The sequence below is a fragment of the Limanda limanda genome, chromosome 21 (assembly GCF_963576545.1).
Source record: "Limanda limanda chromosome 21, fLimLim1.1, whole genome shotgun sequence".
Taxonomy (NCBI): Eukaryota; Metazoa; Chordata; class Actinopteri; order Pleuronectiformes; family Pleuronectidae; genus Limanda; species Limanda limanda.
Genome location: NC_083656.1, coordinates 18126294 through 18146545, shown reverse-complemented (window position 1 = coordinate 18146545; position 20252 = coordinate 18126294). Strand labels below are relative to the sequence as shown.

General features: G+C 42.9%; 1 protein-coding gene across 1 annotated transcript in view; it reads left to right on the top strand.

Moving 5' to 3' along the window:
- The window catches only part of LOC133027569 (dynein axonemal heavy chain 9-like), a 98703-nt gene that overhangs the window by 29979 nt on the left and 48472 nt on the right, over positions 1-20252 (top strand). The window contains exons 31-47 of the mRNA XM_061094611.1: positions 1427-1666; positions 1884-2044; positions 3785-3941; positions 4882-4986; positions 7128-7285; positions 8835-8973; positions 10047-10334; positions 11723-11933; positions 12021-12148; positions 12460-12568; positions 13048-13195; positions 13716-13890; positions 14340-14513; positions 15350-15557; positions 16090-16255; positions 16949-17051; positions 17164-17403. Of these exons, the coding sequence (XP_060950594.1) occupies positions 1427-1666; positions 1884-2044; positions 3785-3941; positions 4882-4986; positions 7128-7285; positions 8835-8973; positions 10047-10334; positions 11723-11933; positions 12021-12148; positions 12460-12568; positions 13048-13195; positions 13716-13890; positions 14340-14513; positions 15350-15557; positions 16090-16255; positions 16949-17051; positions 17164-17403 (2910 nt within the window). The remainder of the gene's footprint in view (positions 1-1426; positions 1667-1883; positions 2045-3784; positions 3942-4881; positions 4987-7127; positions 7286-8834; positions 8974-10046; positions 10335-11722; positions 11934-12020; positions 12149-12459; positions 12569-13047; positions 13196-13715; positions 13891-14339; positions 14514-15349; positions 15558-16089; positions 16256-16948; positions 17052-17163; positions 17404-20252) is intronic.

The following is a 20252-nucleotide window of genomic DNA, read 5'->3' as shown; positions in this document are numbered from 1 at the left end:
GCACACGCTGCACGTTGAATTTCAACCCTCCACTGTGCATTCTTCCATCACATGCACAGATAATTCCCAGCATCCTGCACACTACAGCAGGGCTACTGAGGCCTGCTGTAATGTGCACTACTAGTCAGGTAGGTTTCGATGCTATTACTGGGGAAAATATATTAGCATGCTGGTTGATGATTGTTCATCTGTTCATCTAGCCTATTTCCATTCATTTATCCATCAATTGTAAAATATTTTTACAGAAGATTCAAATTTTTTGGCTAACTATTTATATCTCTGGAATTGCATCAGTGTGTTTTTACAAACTTTTTTCTCATCTTATTCTACAGAACAATGCCACGTGCACTAACTCATGTGTGGAGACATTTCACCACAGCCAATGTAGAAGGAAAGGCTGTGTACATTTGTAAATACTGTGCAAAGACCTATGTAAAGAATGACACAAAGATGCAGAAGCATATAGTCAAGTGCCCAAAGTTTCCTCAGGGCTCAAATCAGCCTGTGACAAAACAAAATGTTTATATTTATGTCTGTATATGACAAGGTAAATACAGTTAGTATAAATTACCCACAACATTTCCAGTTTATTCCCGTTAATTCCCAAGGAAAGTTTCCAACTTTGATTATTCCCGGAATTTTGCAACCCTAGTCCCGATCAAGAAATAGTGTTGTTTGAAAAAAAGATAAAAGACGATGTCTGTGGCCCTCGCAGGATTTTAATAAATAGACCATGGCCTGCATCCAAGGAAGCAGTACATTTTCCAGCTATTCGTAACACCTGCAGGTTCTCCTCCTCTCTGGCTGTGTTGGAAAAAAAAATCACCTATTGGAAGGTTAAGGCAGCCTGTAGCCTGATGGGCAAAACTCAGGGCAAAGAAGTCTAACCTCCTCATAAAGCTTGTTGTTGCGAGGGCATGGTGATGAAATAAGGTGGCATAAATTTCCATGTCAATACTTGTATCTTCTCTCATGTGGATGATGACAGCTGGACACTGTTGGTACGATTTTACTAAGAAAATCAAAGTAGGGCTGAAAATAGAATCTGGTCTTTGGTCGCAATTACACCCTCGACAGATTGATGACCAGAACTCATAAAATTTGCCCAGCCCGCCTCGTCTTCACTGAAGTTTACTTTACACTGATCAGCAAAAACCGCCATGGTTTTGAAGAACTATCTTTGCATCTCAGTCCAAATTCTCCCACATTCAGAGAAAACTCTGTGCTCTAAAGGCGAGGGGTTGCCACTTTTATATATGAAACACAAGGGCATATATTGAGGCCATATGCTTTGTTGGCTCAGTTCCTACATTTGTTTCACATTTAGATGCTGTATTTTTGAAATTATTTATAAACAAGCGTAGAGCAATCCATCTAAATTAATTCCATCACTTCTATTTTCTACCTTTCGTTGCTTCGGATTCAGGTGTCGTTGACCTGCTCTCAGATCTGGTGGACGTCTGACGTCGGCATGGCTTTCGTCCGGCTGGAGGAGGGCTATGAAAACGCCATGAAGGAGTACTTCAAGAAACAGGTGACCCAGCTCAACACACTCATCTCCTTGCTGGTTGGCCAGCTCACGCCGGGCGATCGGCAGAAGGTGATGACCATCTGCACTATTGACGTCCACGCCCGAGACGTGGTGGCCAAGCTGATCTTACAAAAGGTGAGCAGGGGGCCATAGATCTGGTTAAGAACATAACGTATACAAACTCTTATGCAGACGTGACGGCAGCATTTGTTGAGAGGATGTAACCAGTGTGTAATGCTGTCAAGTTATTCAAGCAAGGTGTCTCACCACCATAACTAAAAGGTGAAAAAGCACTGGTTATGTTTGGTATTTTATCAATCTTTGGTTCAAATGAGTTTTATTTTTCTTTAAGGTGGACAATTCTCAGGCGTTTGTGTGGCTCTCTCAGCTGAGACACTGTTGGGGCGAAGCAAAGGGGCATTGTTTTGTCAACATCTGTGATGCCAACTTTACCTACTCGTATGAATACCTGGGCAACACGCCACGACTAGTCATCACTCCTCTGACGGACAGGTATGTTGGTTTCCTTCTTTGGGCTTTTGTTACGACTGAAGGGCGACACAACATGATTCCCTGAAGCTATTTCACTGACGGTGATTTGAATCATTACTTACATCCACCACATGCAAAACCTTCCAGAACAGCTCAGTTTGGGGTCTGTTCCAACAGGTTGTTTATGCACATGCATGTGTTTCTGCAGTATTTCTGATAAAGTTTGAACTACACAGAGATGAGTACCTGCCTCCAAGAGCCGTTTAGCAAACTGCTGCGTTTGACTGTGTGGTTTTCCAGACTGACCAATATTCCTTTTGAAGCTTGAACAAAGCACAAACAATAGGCTTTGATGGCTGGATCAGCGTACATGTAGCGAGACTCCACCATATGGCGCATGCCCTCACTGGGACCCGCTAAGAATCACATAGATTGCCACTGGCTTTGGCCATATTTCAAGGGATGATCATAAAGCCTGTTGGCACTGGTAACTGAATGATACACTGTACACAGATGGGATCATTTTTCTTCTCTGGAGCCTCTCTCTCCCCTTATGCTTTCCAATATTTTCCCCTTCCATACTTCATCTATTAACCAGCAGCTCATTAAAGCATTTTTCTTTGCCCTCCTGGCTTTAAGTTGATATTTCTCTGAATTGTAGGACACATTGTCAGTGATGGAACTCAGGATCACAGAATGTTTCTGCCATTGTCACTGTGCACATTTACCTGAGGAGGGCCCAGCTGGAGTATAGTGTGGAGTGTAGCCATTCAGGTTGTGTTTAATAGTTGGTTTTAAGGTTGAGATTTTTTATTGTATTTTCTTTGTACTTTAATCTGCTTTTTTAATGCTATTTAGAGTTTGGAGTCCATGCCTGGTTGACATCATGCCTGCTGCAGAATGCATTCAATCATTTGAACATGAAATTCTGTTTCCCTGCTCTGTCTTGAGAGCGTAGTTCAAGAGTTTGACCCACCATTATATTGTTTTCCCAAAATAAGATAATACCAATGTAATTCTCACACCTGTGTGTAATACTTAGCATGAACACTGAAAGCAGGGAAGCAGCTCTCAATGCAACAGTCCAAAGTTTAATCTGCAAGATTCAGAGATGCCCAAATTAAAATAAAATTGTGGGTAAAGTTTTTCGCAAATAGTAATTAGCAGAAAGTGGTGACTTTCTGAAGTCTTGCTGACACAGTGAGGTTGCCAAGCAACCAGAGGAGAGGCTGCACATGAATCCTCCTCAATACATAATTTGGCAATTTTAAATTTTTCTTGTTGTGCATTAAATCAATTAACTTGAGCATGTAAGTCTCTGAGATTAACCAGAAAAAGTATTAAATTACTCAGTTGGCCCATTTTGAGATGACAAAAATCAAGTGCAGGGAACTGCATCCACAATCTTTTTCGACTTTTCAACACAAAAGTTATACACAACAGATTAAATGGATAAAATTCAGTAGGAATAACACAAATAATAATGGTTATAGTGAAAACAGAGATAAAAAGAAACAATGCAAATATAGTATATACCCAGAAGATAACACAACACATAACACAGCTATAAATGTCCCTGTGTAGTCAAGGTCCCCACAGTGAGTGAGTGGAGTAAAGGATCCTTGTCCTGATGTCTTTAAATTGAAGAGCAGTCAGCTGAACCAGTCAAAGGCCTCTTTGCTAGCTGTCGTATCAACAGGCATGTGTGTGTGTGTGTGTGTGTGTGTGTGTGTGTGTTTGTGTGTGTGTGTGTGTGTTTAGATGCTACATCACCCTGACCCAGTCCCTGCACTTGACCATGAGTGGCGCTCCAGCAGGTCCCGCTGGCACAGGCAAGACTGAGACGACCAAAGATCTGGGCCGAGCTCTGGGCATCATGGTCTATGTATTCAACTGCTCTGAGCAGATGGACTACAAGGTGAGCTGCTGCAAACACGCACGTGCGTCTGTACTCGTGCACTCACAGCATGTTCCTTTTCATCTCTGCCTTTGTCAGCGATATGGTATGCATTTGTCATTAATGTTGTCAACCCACCTTCACATCCTCCTCTTTTCATATTCCTCCTTTTCTTCCTCCGTTTGAGACGAGCTGATCAGTTAAACTCTGATTGTACTTTCTCCTGTAATGCCCTCTCCGTATCCAGCCTCCACCTTGTGTTATTATGCACACTTGTACACTCTAATTCTCATACTTTCTGCATATAAAGCGGTCAAGGGAGACATAAACATAATCTTGTGATGCAGTTTGCGTCTGCTTCCCGCAGACGGGGGCATCATTACGGTATAGAAGTGTACAGCACCCCAGGCTATACCCACTGCAGCAAGGTGTCAGAGAGAAGTGCTAATGTACTCCAGGAGGAACACAGGCAATAGAAACAGGCTTCAGAGCCTTGCAGTGTTACTCATACTCTGTTATGCACACGCACACATACGAGTTGGATCAATCCTCCAGTCAGCTCCGGTTTGCGTCAGAGAAGGTTTCCTTAGCCCTGTAATTGGAGAGAAAAGTCAGCTGCCTGCTTCATCCTGGTCCAGCTGCTCTCCTAAGGGCTGTTCACCTGCTCTCAAGTAGAGACGGAAGCTAAATTGTGGGTGGTAGACATTTTAGCCTTTCCCGTTTTGCCATCAGGGCCCTGTTTTGTATCATGCTGTTATTATTCGCCTACTCTCAGGCTGCTGTGTTGCTGCAAAGAATGTTTCTCCCATATATCTTCTGACAAATTGGTGATGCGTCTATGTCTGCTTTGCCACATGCCTTATCGCTCAGTCGGACATGGTCTCCCATCAGCGAGCCTAACAGACCGACTTCCTGTCCCACTGTGTCAATCTGAATGTCTTTGTCTTTCTGTGTCCATCAGTCCTGTGGGAGCATCTACAAAGGCCTGGCTCAGACGGGGGCATGGGGCTGCTTTGACGAGTTTAACAGGATCTCAGTGGAGGTGCTGTCCGTGGTGGCCGTACAGGTAAGAACAAGTCCAGTTCTCCTGCCTCCCAAATCCCTTTCAGAGACTTCATTGTGTGTGTGAACACTCAGTGTATGGAGCTTAAATGTTTCTTAAAACTCCTTAAGACCCAAGAGCCTCTCTATAATTGGAGGCTTCTGATTTGTGGGTGGAGGATGGAAAACCTCCTCTTTAGTGGCTCACCTGTGGTGCTGGTCATGATGCACAGTGACAGATTAATAAAGTTTTATAAAGCGTCATATTCTCCACACTCGCAGTAGTGTTCACCCTGGGCAACCTATAGTAGATAGCCCTTTGATTATGTGCCCCTTTAGAGAAATCTGTCATATTCTTTGTGTCAGCTGATGCTAGCTTTTCTCCTAATTTGCATTCAGTTATCCCGGATCAAACAGATCCTCTCTCTGTGCTTTCATAAGTCCCGCTGGTGTTTTCATATTCCGCAGGCTGTTGTCCTAGACACAAATGCCATGCATGGGCAATACTGTCAAAGTGAAAATGTGTACAGTTGAGAAGGAGGCCATGATGATATTAGAATATAACGTTTTTTAAAGGATCATTATTCATTGCTAGAATGGCCTGTCACTTTTCCGTCTGTCCCTCTCTCTCTCTCTCTCTCTCTCTCTCTCTCTCTCTCTCTTTCTCTCTCTCTCTGGCTCTCTCTCTGGCTCTCTCTCTTTCTCTTTCTCTCTCTCTTCTGTTGTCTTCTGTAAGCTGTTGAATTCTGCAGCACTTGGAGAATTTTCCATTGCCAGTAGAATGAATAAGTGTTACATGCATGGCGTAATGAATAATAAATCACGGTGCCTAATACATGGAGAAGTAGACCTTGAGAACAGAGGAGCGTCAAACTCCTGCTGTGACAGCTGGCAGCCCGCCCCAGTGACCGGCCTGCTTCATTGGAGCCATCGCTTCCCGTAGCCCACATTGCTAATCCATCCTCTTAAAGCGGGAGCAGATAGCATTGCGCGGTGACACACTGCCGGTCGGGTCTGCTAACACAGGTGGCGGGACCAGTTCTATGTTAAATAAAGCATGGACAAACAGAAGGCCGTCACATGGAACAACATGGAGATAGATTGGTTAAGTTCTGCCTCTGCTCCTGCCAGAGCTGCCCCTGGACTGTGATGCTGCTAGTTCCAGTCTGTTCATTCATGGAGACAGCAAAGAGATGGGCCACATCCCAGTGGATCCCACCTTTCACAACGGTGTCTGTTCATGAATATCTTTAAAATATGCTTTTGCTGTTTTCCTTCCCTTCATATCCCTGTAGGACGACAGTGGTGGGCTGCTGTCATTTCACATAAAAAGCCCCACTGATGCTCTCATGGAAACTTTTATTGCTTTTTTGTGTTTTGTTTGTTTTTACATTTGCATTTGTCCTCTCCCTTTTGTGTTAGTATGACTGAGTGATCTGTAGCTGAGTACTCATCCATGAAGAGATGTTCCTCCTCTTTCCAGCTGTCGACTCGCTACCCTCCTTTACCACATGCATGTGAAATCCATAAAACCTCTTACGGGGAGACAGAGTTTTAGACCCAAACCTACACGCACACGCACAGAAAGTTCATTTCTGATATCTCATTCAATCATTTTGTAGACAAATGGAGCCTTGGCAGTTCATCCATCCAGTAAACCCTGGCTGATAGCACGACCATACTGATGACATTGCGTCCCTGAAAAAAAGGTGTATGCTGCGTAACAGTCTGACAGACTGTTACTAATAGACTCTGGTAATTGCTGAGTGATGTTAACGATATGTTGATGAACTCAGTGGGGTTTGCCTGGTTAAATTAATGTTAAATAAGATAAATACAAAATTAAAATGGCTTTGATGAACCAAATGTCAGACAAACAAAGTACAAGTATTTAGCAGTGAATAATATTTTTGTTGGGTGGGTGGAGACCGCAACAGAGAAAAAACAAGATTAAACGTGCGATAACAATCTGATAGGCTGTTACTGGTTTGTGCTACTATTATGTAATATTATGTGATGTTGGTGACATGCTAACTGACGTACATGCCTATCAGCATGTTCCCAGGGTTGTTGTGTTTGTGCACTGCTTTGAGTGACAAGTGATACTAGCTTTCCAGTAAACCCAGCAGTGACAGTTCATTGTGTTTCTTTTCTATTCATGTGAAGGTCAAGAGTATCCAGGATGCCATTCGCGATAAGAAGACGAGATTTAACTTCATGGGAGAGGACGTGAATCTTTGCTCGACTGTCGGCATCTTCATCACAATGAATCCCGGCTACGCTGGCAGGACTGAGCTTCCTGAGAACCTGAAGGCTCTGTTCAGGTGAGCAAAATGACTCAGTTCTCTCATCAGCTATCTACTGCTATATTTTATGCATGTGATTATCCAGAAGAATTTAAATCAGATACAATTTGTCTCTTGATAATTATAAATTAGTATCGGTTCTGATTCCTCATAACACTGTACAAAGCTAAAGTCACTTCACCATTGATAATGAGGTCCATGACTGAAATATCTCACTAATTATTTGATGGATTGCCGAGAAATTTGGCAGAGACATGCAAATGTCTGGTGGTTAACTTTTCTATTACAGATATATGATGTCTTTCTTTTACTTACTTTACTTACGTCTACATCTGCTCAATGTCATAAAGAAGCTTATTTTCTCTCTAGGACGAACTCTAGTTGCTCTGTTGATGCTTCAAAAAGAGAAATGTCACCAGTTTCACACATCAAATTGTGTCTCTAAATTTGGGAGTGCACTTACTCTGATGGAGCGAGAGCAGTGACAAAATCTAATAAATATCCTCAAGTGATGTCACTTGAACGTGAACATGGCAAAAAACTTTGCTGCCATGAAGTTAAAAAGTTGAGGTCTTAAAAGAACTCTGTCATATGCTGTTCATCTGCATTGAGTCTCAATGTTAAGTTCATCTACGTGACAAAATAAGGATATAGTGACTGTTTCTTTACCCAAGATACACATTTTAAGAACTATTGACACTGAGGTCTGTGTGAAGTGTTTCAGGGCAGAAGCAGACGTTAGTTATTTCAAAACCTGGACAAATGAAACCATGTCATTTGAGTGAACCAACCCTTCAACATTTGTAGGCAGTCCTAAAGAATTTCTATTGAACCATGTTTTTGAGAACACATGTAGGTTATGAGTAAACTGACTATTTTTAACATACAAAATTAATAAATGCAGTAACAATTTTAACACTATCTTATATATCTCCCTGACTACATTCATGTTCAGCTAATTTTTACATTAAAGTTACATTTCGGACAGTTTTGTCCAAAGTGACTAATTAGTTGAATTCCAAATGACATTAAACCAACAAGGCTGCAGGTACATGAATGAAAGCAAGTGCAGGAATGAAAGGGAGGGCGAGCATGCCAGATATTAGGTCCTCTCTGAAGGGACAGATTTGCTTTCATGGAAAATGCCTAAAAGCCTTTGTGGGATAAACAGCATAATATTGGCGCAGAGCTGTGTGGCTTGTTTAATTGTGATTGTATACAGTAGGTGTTAAAATATGACGGACTGTGTCGGGTCTATAAGTTGACATCTCTCTGCTTTTTAAACCTCTGTGTCAGCCACAGCAAGTGGCTGGAGGCATTATGTTCTCAGCTTGTCCAACCTTTTTTTGCCTTGTAAACGCACTGAATCCGACTGGTTGGCGGCGGCGTACAACTGCAGAGCTGTAATTGTAGTTGTGTGTTACAAAATTATGTAATATAACCATGACTTAATGCGTTTATTAGGTTAAATTATACACTGGTGATGACAAAAACATGTATTTGTCCAGAATGACGATTATGAACAAAAACTGAGCTCATGTGAATGTTTTCTCTCCCGACTCCACAGACCTTGTGCCATGGTGGTGCCAGACTTCGAGCTAATCTGTGAGATCATGCTGGTGGCTGAGGGCTTTCTTGACGCCCGGGTCCTTGCCAGGAAGTTCATCACGCTCTACACACTGTGTAAAGAGCTGTTGTCCAAACAGGTACTGTCTGATCTCTTCAATGTTACACATCTGACCTGGTTAAAGAAGACTCACATCTATTTCCACTTCAAAGCCTGACAACTGACACAATGCTCTTTTTCAACATATTTGAGGCTTTTGATAAAGGAATGACTAAGAGGCACCTCACAAGAGCTGAGTCGCTAACTGGACTGTCAGAGTGGAGGGTTACATGCATATGAATGAGAAGCTGCAGGCTGGTGATGTTACTCCATTTAGAAGTGTTTTCTTTAATCCCTTCTGCCTGTTGAAATCCACAACGCTGCATCTCTGGACAGCTTCAAAAAAATTACTCAAGCACCACCTGTTCACTCAGGCCTTTGGCCTCAGTTAATGCTCCACCCTGCCATTAGTGCTGTTATTTCTATCCTGTATTTTTTCTTTTGTCCTCAAGTCTCTTGAAAGGCGCTGTATGATATTATTATTTCCAGTCATGTGCTGTTTTACATGCAGGACATAATTTAAAGAAAACAATAAGGTCATGTACAGTGCTGCCTCAACGTATCGGTGGAGTGTAGATAACTTTAGATAAGTAATACAATGAGTTCGAGGAGAATATCCTGCAACCGAAGGCCTCATTTCACTCTGAAAGCACAGCAGTTCCTTTTTTAATGTTTTGTATAGCTCTAGTTCTTGAAACATTTTTAAACATCACCGTAACAACACTTTTTAAAACCCTTTCTCAAAGTTGTTTGCCTCAATACCAGTTTCCATCTTTAGCAACTTAGTGGTAAAGAAATAAAATGATAATGAACAGACTGCTTCTCTAAGCTCTATTCACAAGGGCTGAAACTGCAAATCGATTGCACATTTATGCAGTATAAAACAAAAGTGATGACATAGAAAACTCACAGTAAAAATGTGTTATATTAGGATTATATTTTTATCGTGTTTATACGGAGACATGTCATTTTATTAAATTTGAATTGGTTAAATGAACCAATGATGAATTGGAAAATTGGAGTAAGTATTTGTTAAAGTGTGATGACGAGGCATGATATGTGTATTTGTGTATTTTCCTCTGCTCACTGATATTTCTCTGGTCTTTACCAAAGGACCACTATGACTGGGGCCTACGAGCCATTAAGTCAGTGCTGGTGGTGGCCGGCTCCCTGAAGAGAGGAGACCCCGACAGAGCGGAGGACCAAGTGCTGATGCGAGCACTGAGAGACTTCAACATCCCCAAGATTGTGACCGATGACATGCCAGTGTTCATGGGGCTAATTGGAGATCTGTTTCCTGCCCTGGACGTGCCCAGGAAGAGAGATTTAGACTTTGAGAAGCACGTGAAGGACTCTATCCTGGACTTGAAGTTACAGGCTGAGGACAATTTTGTACTTAAGGTAGAGTAAACATGATTCCTTGACAGCCTGCAGACAGCTCTCATGCTTGTCTGTTGATGTTAAACTCAAAAATGTTGCTAAACCAAGAATAAAGGCAAACTCAAGTAGTTTGAGAAGCAAAAGCAAAGTCCTCAAATGGGATTTCATCCTTAACAATTTACCAGACATTATCTGTGGGAGTTGTAGCACTTGTTTATTCATCCATCCATTATCTATACTGCTTATCCTTTGAGGGCCGCAGATGGAGCTGGAGCCAATCCCCACTGACACTGACCAATAGGGTTCACTCTGGACATGTCTCTAGTGATGTGCAGGGTCGAGATACAGTCACTCTCACATTCATAAATACAGATAATTTCTACTCTCCAATCAACCTCACCCCAATCTGTTTGTTTTTGGACTGTGAAAGCAGAAAAACCAAGAAAACACTGGGGGGACATACTGCATTCACCATCTTCTCAAACTAAGCCAACACCTAATTCCTCCCACAACCCTAAAACCAAGTCTTAACTCTCAAACAGCCGTCTCTACCCATTTGAACCTCAATTCTCTATGGGTTGGTGTGTATTCAGGTTGAGGCCCACACAACACACACACACACACAAACACATGCACAGTAGAAGGCATTATGTTTCTGAGTCACATGAACACAGGACCAGGGGAAATAAGTGCAATCTGCCTCAGGTCAAATAGACATGGGAACCACGTAATACCAGTCTATCAATGGAGGCTGGCACTGCACCATGCCACTTAACCCTGACATCATGAGAGACAGCCACAGAAACAAACAAAGAGGAGGAGAAACAGAGGGGAAGAGAGAATGGCATGTCGGTCAATAACCACCATCCACCCCCACAGCCTGAACTTCTACTGCCTTTGTTTGTATGGCCAACCTTTTGATTTCAGGGGAAGCGGGCGAGGTGAGAGAGAGTGCATACCTTAAAGTGTTAGCCTGTGCTAGCATTAGACCTTCCTGCATCAAAGCAGTAATCAGCCGGGGCCTTTGGGAGTGTGAAGCCGCCCGCCTGCGCCCCTGCTGAATGGATGAGGAGTAGGAGCAGCAAGGAGCCTGGTCGATGGCATTGATTGAGCTCGGCCATCTGTATGTTTGAGTGGAAGTGGGGAAGAAATCTCTCTCTCCCCCCTCTTCTCTCTGTCACTCTCTGCTACCCGCTCTATGGTGTCACCATACATACCTGGATTCACGGGAAGTGTTAGACCACTGAGTCAAGGAAAACAGGACGACAGTCAAAAAATCTTTTAATATAAAAAAATAAAAAAAATAATAAATATCCTTTAGAGCTTTTCCCCCCCAAACTTTGTCATCGACCCTCTCTGTGAGGAAGACAGAGCATTATCTAAAATGTTTCACTGTGTTTGTTTGGTAGGTGGTGCAGCTGGAGGAGCTGCTGGCTGTGCGCCACTCTGTGTTTGTGATCGGGAACACCGGCACAGGAAAGAGTAAGGTGCTGAGGTCACTCCAGAGGACCTATCAGAACATGAAGCGCAGACCCATGTGGACCGACCTCAACCCAAAGGCTGTGACCAATGACGAGCTTTTCGGGATCATCAACCCAGCCACCAGAGAGTGGAAAGATGGTGATGGAGGAGTCTTGTAGAAAAAGTGTATGACAGAGTGACACGAGAATAGAGTAACCAGAGTGTGCTCTCTCTCTCTTCCTGCAGGCCTTTTCTCCAACATATTGCGTGACCTGTCCAATGTCGCTCACAACGGGCCTAAGTGGATCGTTCTGGATGGAGACATTGACCCAATGTGGATTGAGTCCCTCAACACAACCATGGATGACAACAAGGTGTGAGCAAATTGAAGATTGTGTGTGTGTGTGTGTGTTTGTTTGTGTGCTTGTTGTAAATGCGTTGACTTATAGTCTTTCCTTCACAATACAAATGACACATTCACTGTCTGCTGTAAATGAGCAGACAGATATGAATAGGAGATTGTGGCTCTGCACCATAGACTGTTTATTAAAAGCTCTCCACACAAACTCCAGTACACAAACAATAAAAAGTGACAGTATATTGTAGAACTGTTTGAGGAGGAAGCACACAAATGAGCACCTTCCCTCTCAGTGATATCCTCATACACTGTGTCTGGTTCTGTTAGGTGCTGACTCTGGCCAGTAACGAGCGGATCCCTCTCAACCCCACGATGAGGCTGGTGTTCGAGATCAGCCACCTCCGCACTGCTACTCCTGCCACAGTGTCCCGAGCAGGTACTTCTTGCTTTTCTTCTTTCTTTGCTCTTTGTGCTCTGTATCGAAAAGGTCGTTTCAAACAATCAATCAAACGTTAGTGCAGTTCAAAGCGTTTTACAATTGATGATAAGCCGAGACAAAACAAATAAAAATGCTCACAATGAAATGACATAAAATAGATTTCAAAAGTTATAAAAGTGATAAACAATTAAAAAAAAGTACAATATACGCCACCAGCGGACAAGGCGGTGTGTACCCCAACTTAATAAACTTTTTTTACATGCTTTGCATACATACTTTATAACACACACATTGTCAGTGTGTCCTTTGATTTTTTTATTTCCTTGTTTGAATTGTTTTTATTAAATATTGTTAGATGCCAGGAATATTCTGCTGTGTACATTGCATTTGATAGAATCATGGAGGTGCCACTATAGAGTACTTGCATGGAGCCTGGGAGGCCCAACCACATATTTATACCTGTGTGTTCTCTCCAGGCATCCTGTACATAAACCCAGCAGATCTTGGCTGGAACCCCCCCGTATCCAGCTGGATTGACAAGAGGCCGGTCCAATCAGAGAAGGCCAACCTGACCATACTGTTCGACAAGTACCTTCCTTCTTGCCTGGACGTTCTCAGAACGAGGTAAGCAACTCCTCAGCTTCTCTGTGTCACTATGAACATTATGATCATAGACACGTCTAGTTGACGCAGGATGTTGGGGAGCGACATGTCTTAGGGGAGGGACTGTGCACGGGTGGGCGGTTTGGACAGGAGCAAACCAGGAGTGACTCAGAAGAACTGGATGCTGTTCTGCATTCTCTTCTGCTGCACAGGACCACTCGCCTCCTCTAACACCTCTGTCACCACTGCTATTGGAGCTGAGACAGAAAAACAGGAAGCAGAGGAGGAATAGTTTGTCCTCTATGAGAGGCCAAAAACCTGAAAGATGCACCACTACGCCACAGCTTATAAATGTGTCATCCAGTTTCTTGAAATAAACACAATTGCTTTATTTGTTCTGTTTAATATTTAAGTGAAAACATATTTGAACCTTTTTTGACTCTTTCAGCACAGTACCTCTTATTCTGACCTAATGAGTCACATAGCACAAGTCAGTGGTAATGCTTGAATCTGGTGATGTAATGTGTTTGTCTTTGCTCAGGTTCAAGAAAATCATCCCTATCCCTGAGCAGAGTATGGTCCAGATGCTGTGCTACTTGCTGGAGTGTCTGCTGACTCCTGAAAACACCCCACCAGACTGTGCCAAGGAACTTTACGAGCTCTATTTTGTCTTTGCTGCGGTCTGGGCCTTTGGGGGAGCCATGTTCCAGGACCAGGTACTTTGTGGGCCCCTGGCCATGTGAGGCACTTACTAAGTGGTTGCATAAACAGGGAGAAGAATGTGGCATAAGTGAAACAGCTGAAATATTTCCCGCTCTCCACATAACTCCTTCCTGAAAGAGTTTTTTGCACTTTCATTATGAGTATTCCTCAGTATCATTTAAGCCTCTGCGACTCTTATGCAACTCAACTTTGTGTATCTATTCATGAAATGTAATTTGAAAATTATTCTGAGTTGAAGAAATGACAGGCTTTTAAAAAAGAGAGGAGGGATAACTGTGTCTCTGTGTTGCTGCTGTTTATATGTCCTCCGCTTCATATGCACACCAATGCAACTGAAAGGCCCAGATCCATAGCTCCTGTATGGAGGAGAAAAAAAGCAGAAAGAAAGAGATTTCAAAGTATTGACCATCTGTGTCTCTGCGTGTGTGCTCTGTGTGAATAGCTGGTCGACTACAGAGTGGAGTTCAGCAAGTGGTGGGTGACTGAGTTCAAAACCATCAAGTTCCCGTCCCATGGAACTGTGTTGGATTACTACATCGACCCCGAGAGCAAGAAGTTTGAACCCTGGTCCAAAATGGTGCCCAAGTTTGAGATGGACGCAGATACACCACTTCAGGTACAACAGCTTGTTTCTATTAGGATTTTACATCCAGCATTTTACATCTAGTTTCATGTAATGGAATACACCACATTCATATCATTATGTAGTCACTTAGTCACCTGACAGAAGTTAATTAACTATTGATTAACAGTTTCAATCTGCATCAGTTAATATTCCTGAATGAACAGGGTTCAGTTTCCTGCTGCTGCTGTATTCAATGATATAGCTCTGATAGATCTACTACAAGGTACCTGGCTCCAAATGAATGCTAACACGATAATCTTCTGTGGCAGCTGGTTGTGTAAATAGTTTCAACCAACTTTGCATGACCATAATATGTCCAACATTCATTTTAGCTTCATGTGGGGTCTTTGTTTCATTTGATTAAAAAAAAGAATCACAGATTATCGCAGCTTTAATTCAAAGCCCAACCCACTGATACATAAGTATCAATATTATTGATTTATTTCTATATCACAGGTATCAGCTGCTATATCGGTGTTATCTGCAATAACAATAAACTGTAGAGATTGTTTGAGGTCACTTAGAAGCATTCATCCATCAGGAAACCTTTTTTCAAACATCTGTACTTGTATTGGCCAACAGTATTGATCCAGTATCCCTTCCTAGTTCTATTGCTCTTTATCTTTTATATAATTGTTAATTGGATTTTTGGATTTTTCTGTCACATCCAGTAATTTCTATCAGGCATTCTCTACCTTTTCACAGTTTTCAGAAAAAAGTTTTACCACTCAAACTGATTTAAGTTTAGAATAGACATTACTTGTATCCCTGGATTGGATTAGGTGATTGTGCAAATGTGTGTGTTTGTGTGTGTTTCCCATGTGCAGGCTTGCTTGGTCCACACGACAGAGACCATTCGAGTCCGTTACTTCATGGACCGCCTCCTGGAGCAACGTCGGCCCGTCATGCTGGTGGGGAATGCTGGGACCGGGAAGTCTGTTCTGGTCGGGGACAAACTGGGCTCGTTGGATCCAGACAAATACATGATTAAAAATGCTCCCTTCAACTACTACACTACATCTGCTATGCTCCAAGGTAATAACCCTGCATTTACATTAGCCTTTATACAATGGATATAGAAAATATTAACGTATCATTGATTTACCTTCGAAAGCAGTGTTGAGTGCTGCATGTATTAGACTTCAAACATTTCATAATACTGCTGTAGTAATGCTGTCGGGGGTTGGAGTTAGGGTCAGGCTAACCCACACCTGTAGTTAAATTGTGATAATTTTCCATGTGAACAATAGGCCTTTACCGGAGCCATGTAGAGAGTCTTTATGTTTATGTTGCCTATAAGCACAGAAACTATTTCAGTACAAACCTCAGGCACTGAAATGAATCACCAAAATCTGCGTTGTGATTCGATCTGGTGGATCCCGGACGTGTAGGAACCCCAACCCTATTCATACTGTGATCCTTTTGGGGGTCCTCCTCTGTACTCTACCATTTATGTGTCAATACTGACCCCTAACTCTTTACCTCAACCACTACACAAATATTGTTTATTCTCAGTTCTCACTCTTTCTTCCCTTCACCTCTGCTCCATCACTCTTCTCCTACACAGCGGTGCTGGAAAAGCCCCTGGAGAAGAAAGCAGGGCGTAACTACGGACCTCCAGGCAGCAGAAGACTCATCTACTTCATAGATGACATGAATATGCCTGAGGTGGACGCATATGGCACCGTGCAGCCTCACACAATCATACGCCAACACATGGACTATAATCACTGGTAAGGCTATGACATTATACTGCAGCTATGAAACACATATCCTGTAAGTATGAGTAAACATGAGTACGTTTAATTTTAAAAGAGGAATAATATGTCTAGACCGTCTTTCTGGGTGGAAGCGGTGGAACTGTTCCAGGCTGTAATTGCCTAAATGATGGACACTTTCAGACATTTTCTCCATGTATTAACACAGAAGAGGATCATTCAGATAATGGAGTGCCAGCAGCTGATAGGTGTAATACCCTAATAATTCACATGAACAGCCTTTCTGCTGAAAAAGCTTCCCCTTTAGTATTCAGACAGATCCCTGCTTCAGTATCAATGGGCTACAACTTCTACAAGAGTCAGAAGTCAAATGCGAGAGCAGCAGTTGTATGATTCCCCTTAAAAGGATTTTGTTGCTCATCTCTCTGACACAGTGAGGCCATTCTGAACATGGTTCCACTGCGTCAGACACAGGCTGACTGGCTTAGACACAGTCAGCCCATTAGAGATATGCTGGGAGGATTTCAGGTATGAAATTGAGAGGAAGGAGGATGCTACTGAGCCACGGCAGCTTAAGTGGGAACTGAGGCATCCATATCGGCATAAGTGTGAGGAAGGTGTTTGTGTGTGTGGGAGCTAGGGTGTGTGTTTTCTGTGCATTTCGAGGCTGTTAAATAATGATGTTTTTTTGTTTGTGTGTACTCTCAGGTATGACCGTACTAAACTGCTTTTGAAGGAAATAAACAACGTTCAATACGTGTCCTGCATGAACCCAACAGCTGGTAGCTTCACCATCAATCCTCGGCTGCAGGTACAGCCCCCCCCCCCCCCCCCCAACTCCCTTTACTTAATGCTGCAAACACTCACAGGTTGAGGACAACTTGTTTACTGTTGCCTTGTTTGTGCTGTATCTCCATCAACAGCGGCACTTCTCAGTCTTTGCCCTGTCATTTCCCGGACCCGAGGCCCTGAGCACCATCTACACCTCCATCCTGTCTAATCACCTGAAAGGACCGGGCTTCACCGCCGTCCTGCAGAAGAGCTGCCCCACCCTGGTCCAGTTAGCCCTGGCCCTGCACCAGCGCATCTCCTGCACCTTCCTGCCCACCGCAGTCAAGTTCCACTACATCTTCAACCTGAGAGATCTCTCCAACATCTTCCAGGTAAAAAACATAGATAGAAAATGTATGAGAAGGATTTATCCACATAGACGTTCTTTGAGAAAAAAAAACCCTCAGGTTAATCTTTTTACAATGAAATGTCAGGGGTTGCCTGGGAATTGTTTGCTTCTTCACTTCACTCCCTTTTCCATTTTAAACACAGAGTGAGGTGGTTTGCTGCAGTTCTCTCTCTGTTTCTATGGCTCTGCCTCCCATGTGGAAAGAGTCAGGCTTCTGTCACTAATTTCTCATCTAAATGATTATTGATTTAAGAGCCGAGTCTGAAAGCTAGAAATAAGTCTGAGATAAGTGTAACAGAAAATAGAATGGATTTGCACTTCCATGGGTTTTAGTGATGATTTAATGTATTTAAATGAATATAATATCAGAGCAGGGAGGCTGTGAAGAGAGAAGCTTTTGGGGCAATAATTCTGTCAGAATCCTCCACGGTTTCATGGAGGGCAGGCTCCCTCATTTAACACACTCCGTTGTAATAATTAATGCTTTAAGCCACTCAGCTATAGGAAACTCATAATTCCATCTAGGAGATTACAAAGGCAGCTCTGGGCTTTCTCTATATAATGTGCTATCTACTGCTGTCGATGTAATAAAATTATGTTTTATGTGCACCTGTTAAAAACTGCACTAATCGATATTTTGTTATGTTAACAATAGATAAAATGAATGTATCACGTTAAAAGAGTCGTTTATAGTTTGGAAACACAACACTACAAGGCAGGTCATTAAAAGGTGAAGACAAGCAACTAAATCCAAAAGGGTCTGAACAAACAGGCAAGACACACGAGCACCGGGCAAGGAGCTTTTTCAGGCTATTCTGAACCAGAGCGACCCTCAAAGCTAAATGTTAACGTCAACACACAAACAAGCTCACAGTTTCATTGCTGAAATGCCAATGTGCAGCAGGTATAATGGTAGCCTACACCACATTTAGCATGTAGTTTAGCATATAAGCATTCTGAGGCCAGAGGTTAGAAGAGACCTTTCTGCCCGTTTGTCAAAGTCATTCTGCATAGTGCACCTGGATATCCAATGGCCACTCAGAGGAAACAGTGTGAAAGATTTGGTCGCTGTTCCTCTAGAGAGTTTGTAAAGGACGTCAGAAAGGGACTCCTGGAGCTCGTTAGAAGTTTTCCTGTCTAACTCTTTCTGCCCGACATCTCCTGGCACGGCGGGTGGTGGTGAGCAGCCTTGCAGCTCACAGATCTGTCTCCGCTGTAATTCCCCCACCATACCTCTGCGCTTTAACACCTTCAGAAGTTGGAAAGTATTTGCCACGACTGTACAAACACCTCCTTTAATTTCAAGCACAAGGCCTAATTTTCACTCAGCGTTTTCTGGCTTGGGGTTTCAGATGTTTACCTCAGCTGAAATAATTGGGGGACTCTTTGTGATTCATTTTGTTTTTCAAAACTTTGGAACTGGAAGACGTACCCAGAGGTAACCTATCGTTGTGATCATCTCTAATGAGGCAGAAAGATGAGCTCAGAGACTGTGTGTGTTAAAAGTTGTTTTTAAATGTGACAAGAGAAGCTGGTCCAGGCAACGCTCAAGGATGCATCTTTATTAAAATATTGCTTATGTTATTTGCTGACAAATTTCTCAGGTTAGGGTTTTTATGTTGAAATATGTGTGGAGCTAAATTATCCTCCTCCTTTTTTCTCAACACTTTTTCCCACTTTGTCCCTGAGCACTTACTTTCTCACTGGGTCTTTCTCCTTCAGACTGTCTCCATGAAACACTGGGGAAAACACCCTGTGGATGTTAAATTAGACAAACTATAAGTCAAGTACTGAAGCCAAATTCCGCTATAAGGGCAAGACAAACATCCTTGGGAGCATCGTCAAAGAGCTCTGTTTGCCAGTGTTCATTCTCTGCCATGACCAGCAGGCATTTCTGCCGGCCTGTCTTCTCCACGTCAGCCTAAATGAGCTCCTTGAAGCTCAGGAGGCAAGTGAGAGGATGGGGGGATGTGGACAGAGTAAAAGAGGACAGAGACAAGGCAAAGAGAGAGAAACAGAGTACATGAGAGTCACGTTGCAGAGAGACTCTGAAGCTGAACTGTACTGACTGCACAATATGTCTGTATGATGTTTCGTGGATAGTCAGCTGGGTGCATTAGTTAGGGGGGGAAGTAGTGTTTGGGGCTCAGAGCAGCTGTCAGGCTACAGGGAAAGCGTGCACACTGCAGACTGCCTGACAGACAGACAGATACGTGCCGGCACACAGAGCTCTCTAATCCCTCTCATCTGAGTTGAACAAAGCGATGAAGAATCAGGGACAGAAAGTCAGCTGGATAGAAGGAAAACAAAGTTCCTCAGTTTGTCAGCGCTTTGCTGTTTGTTTGATTGGTACGATACTCAGATATAGACCCGAGTATGACGGCCATGAGGAGTTGCCATATGATGTTTTGTTTTGCTCAGGCACACTCTTACACAGAAAGAATGCACAGTGATATCATGATTGACACCATTAAGCAATGAAATGGAGTAGAAGAGGAGATCAATTAAATGTCAAAGGATTATTTCATTCACACATACGTGGAAAAAAACCATCTTGACTTTTGTAGATCTAGAGAAGTGGCGATAATTCCGGCTCAGTACACATGCAACCAAATCCCCACACAGCACACCTCCCCTATCTGCACCATTACACAGTGCATCTAGCAGCCAATTGTCACATTCAGTGGGCTCAGATATGAAGGCAGATCAGATTCAGCTGGCTTTACCCCCAGAGCGGATTCTGTTGATTAGAATATGTTCTGGGGCTGGAAACACACAACATCTGTTTTCCTAGCGCAGCTTCCTGGGGGACAATGTGCAGAGGGAAACAAG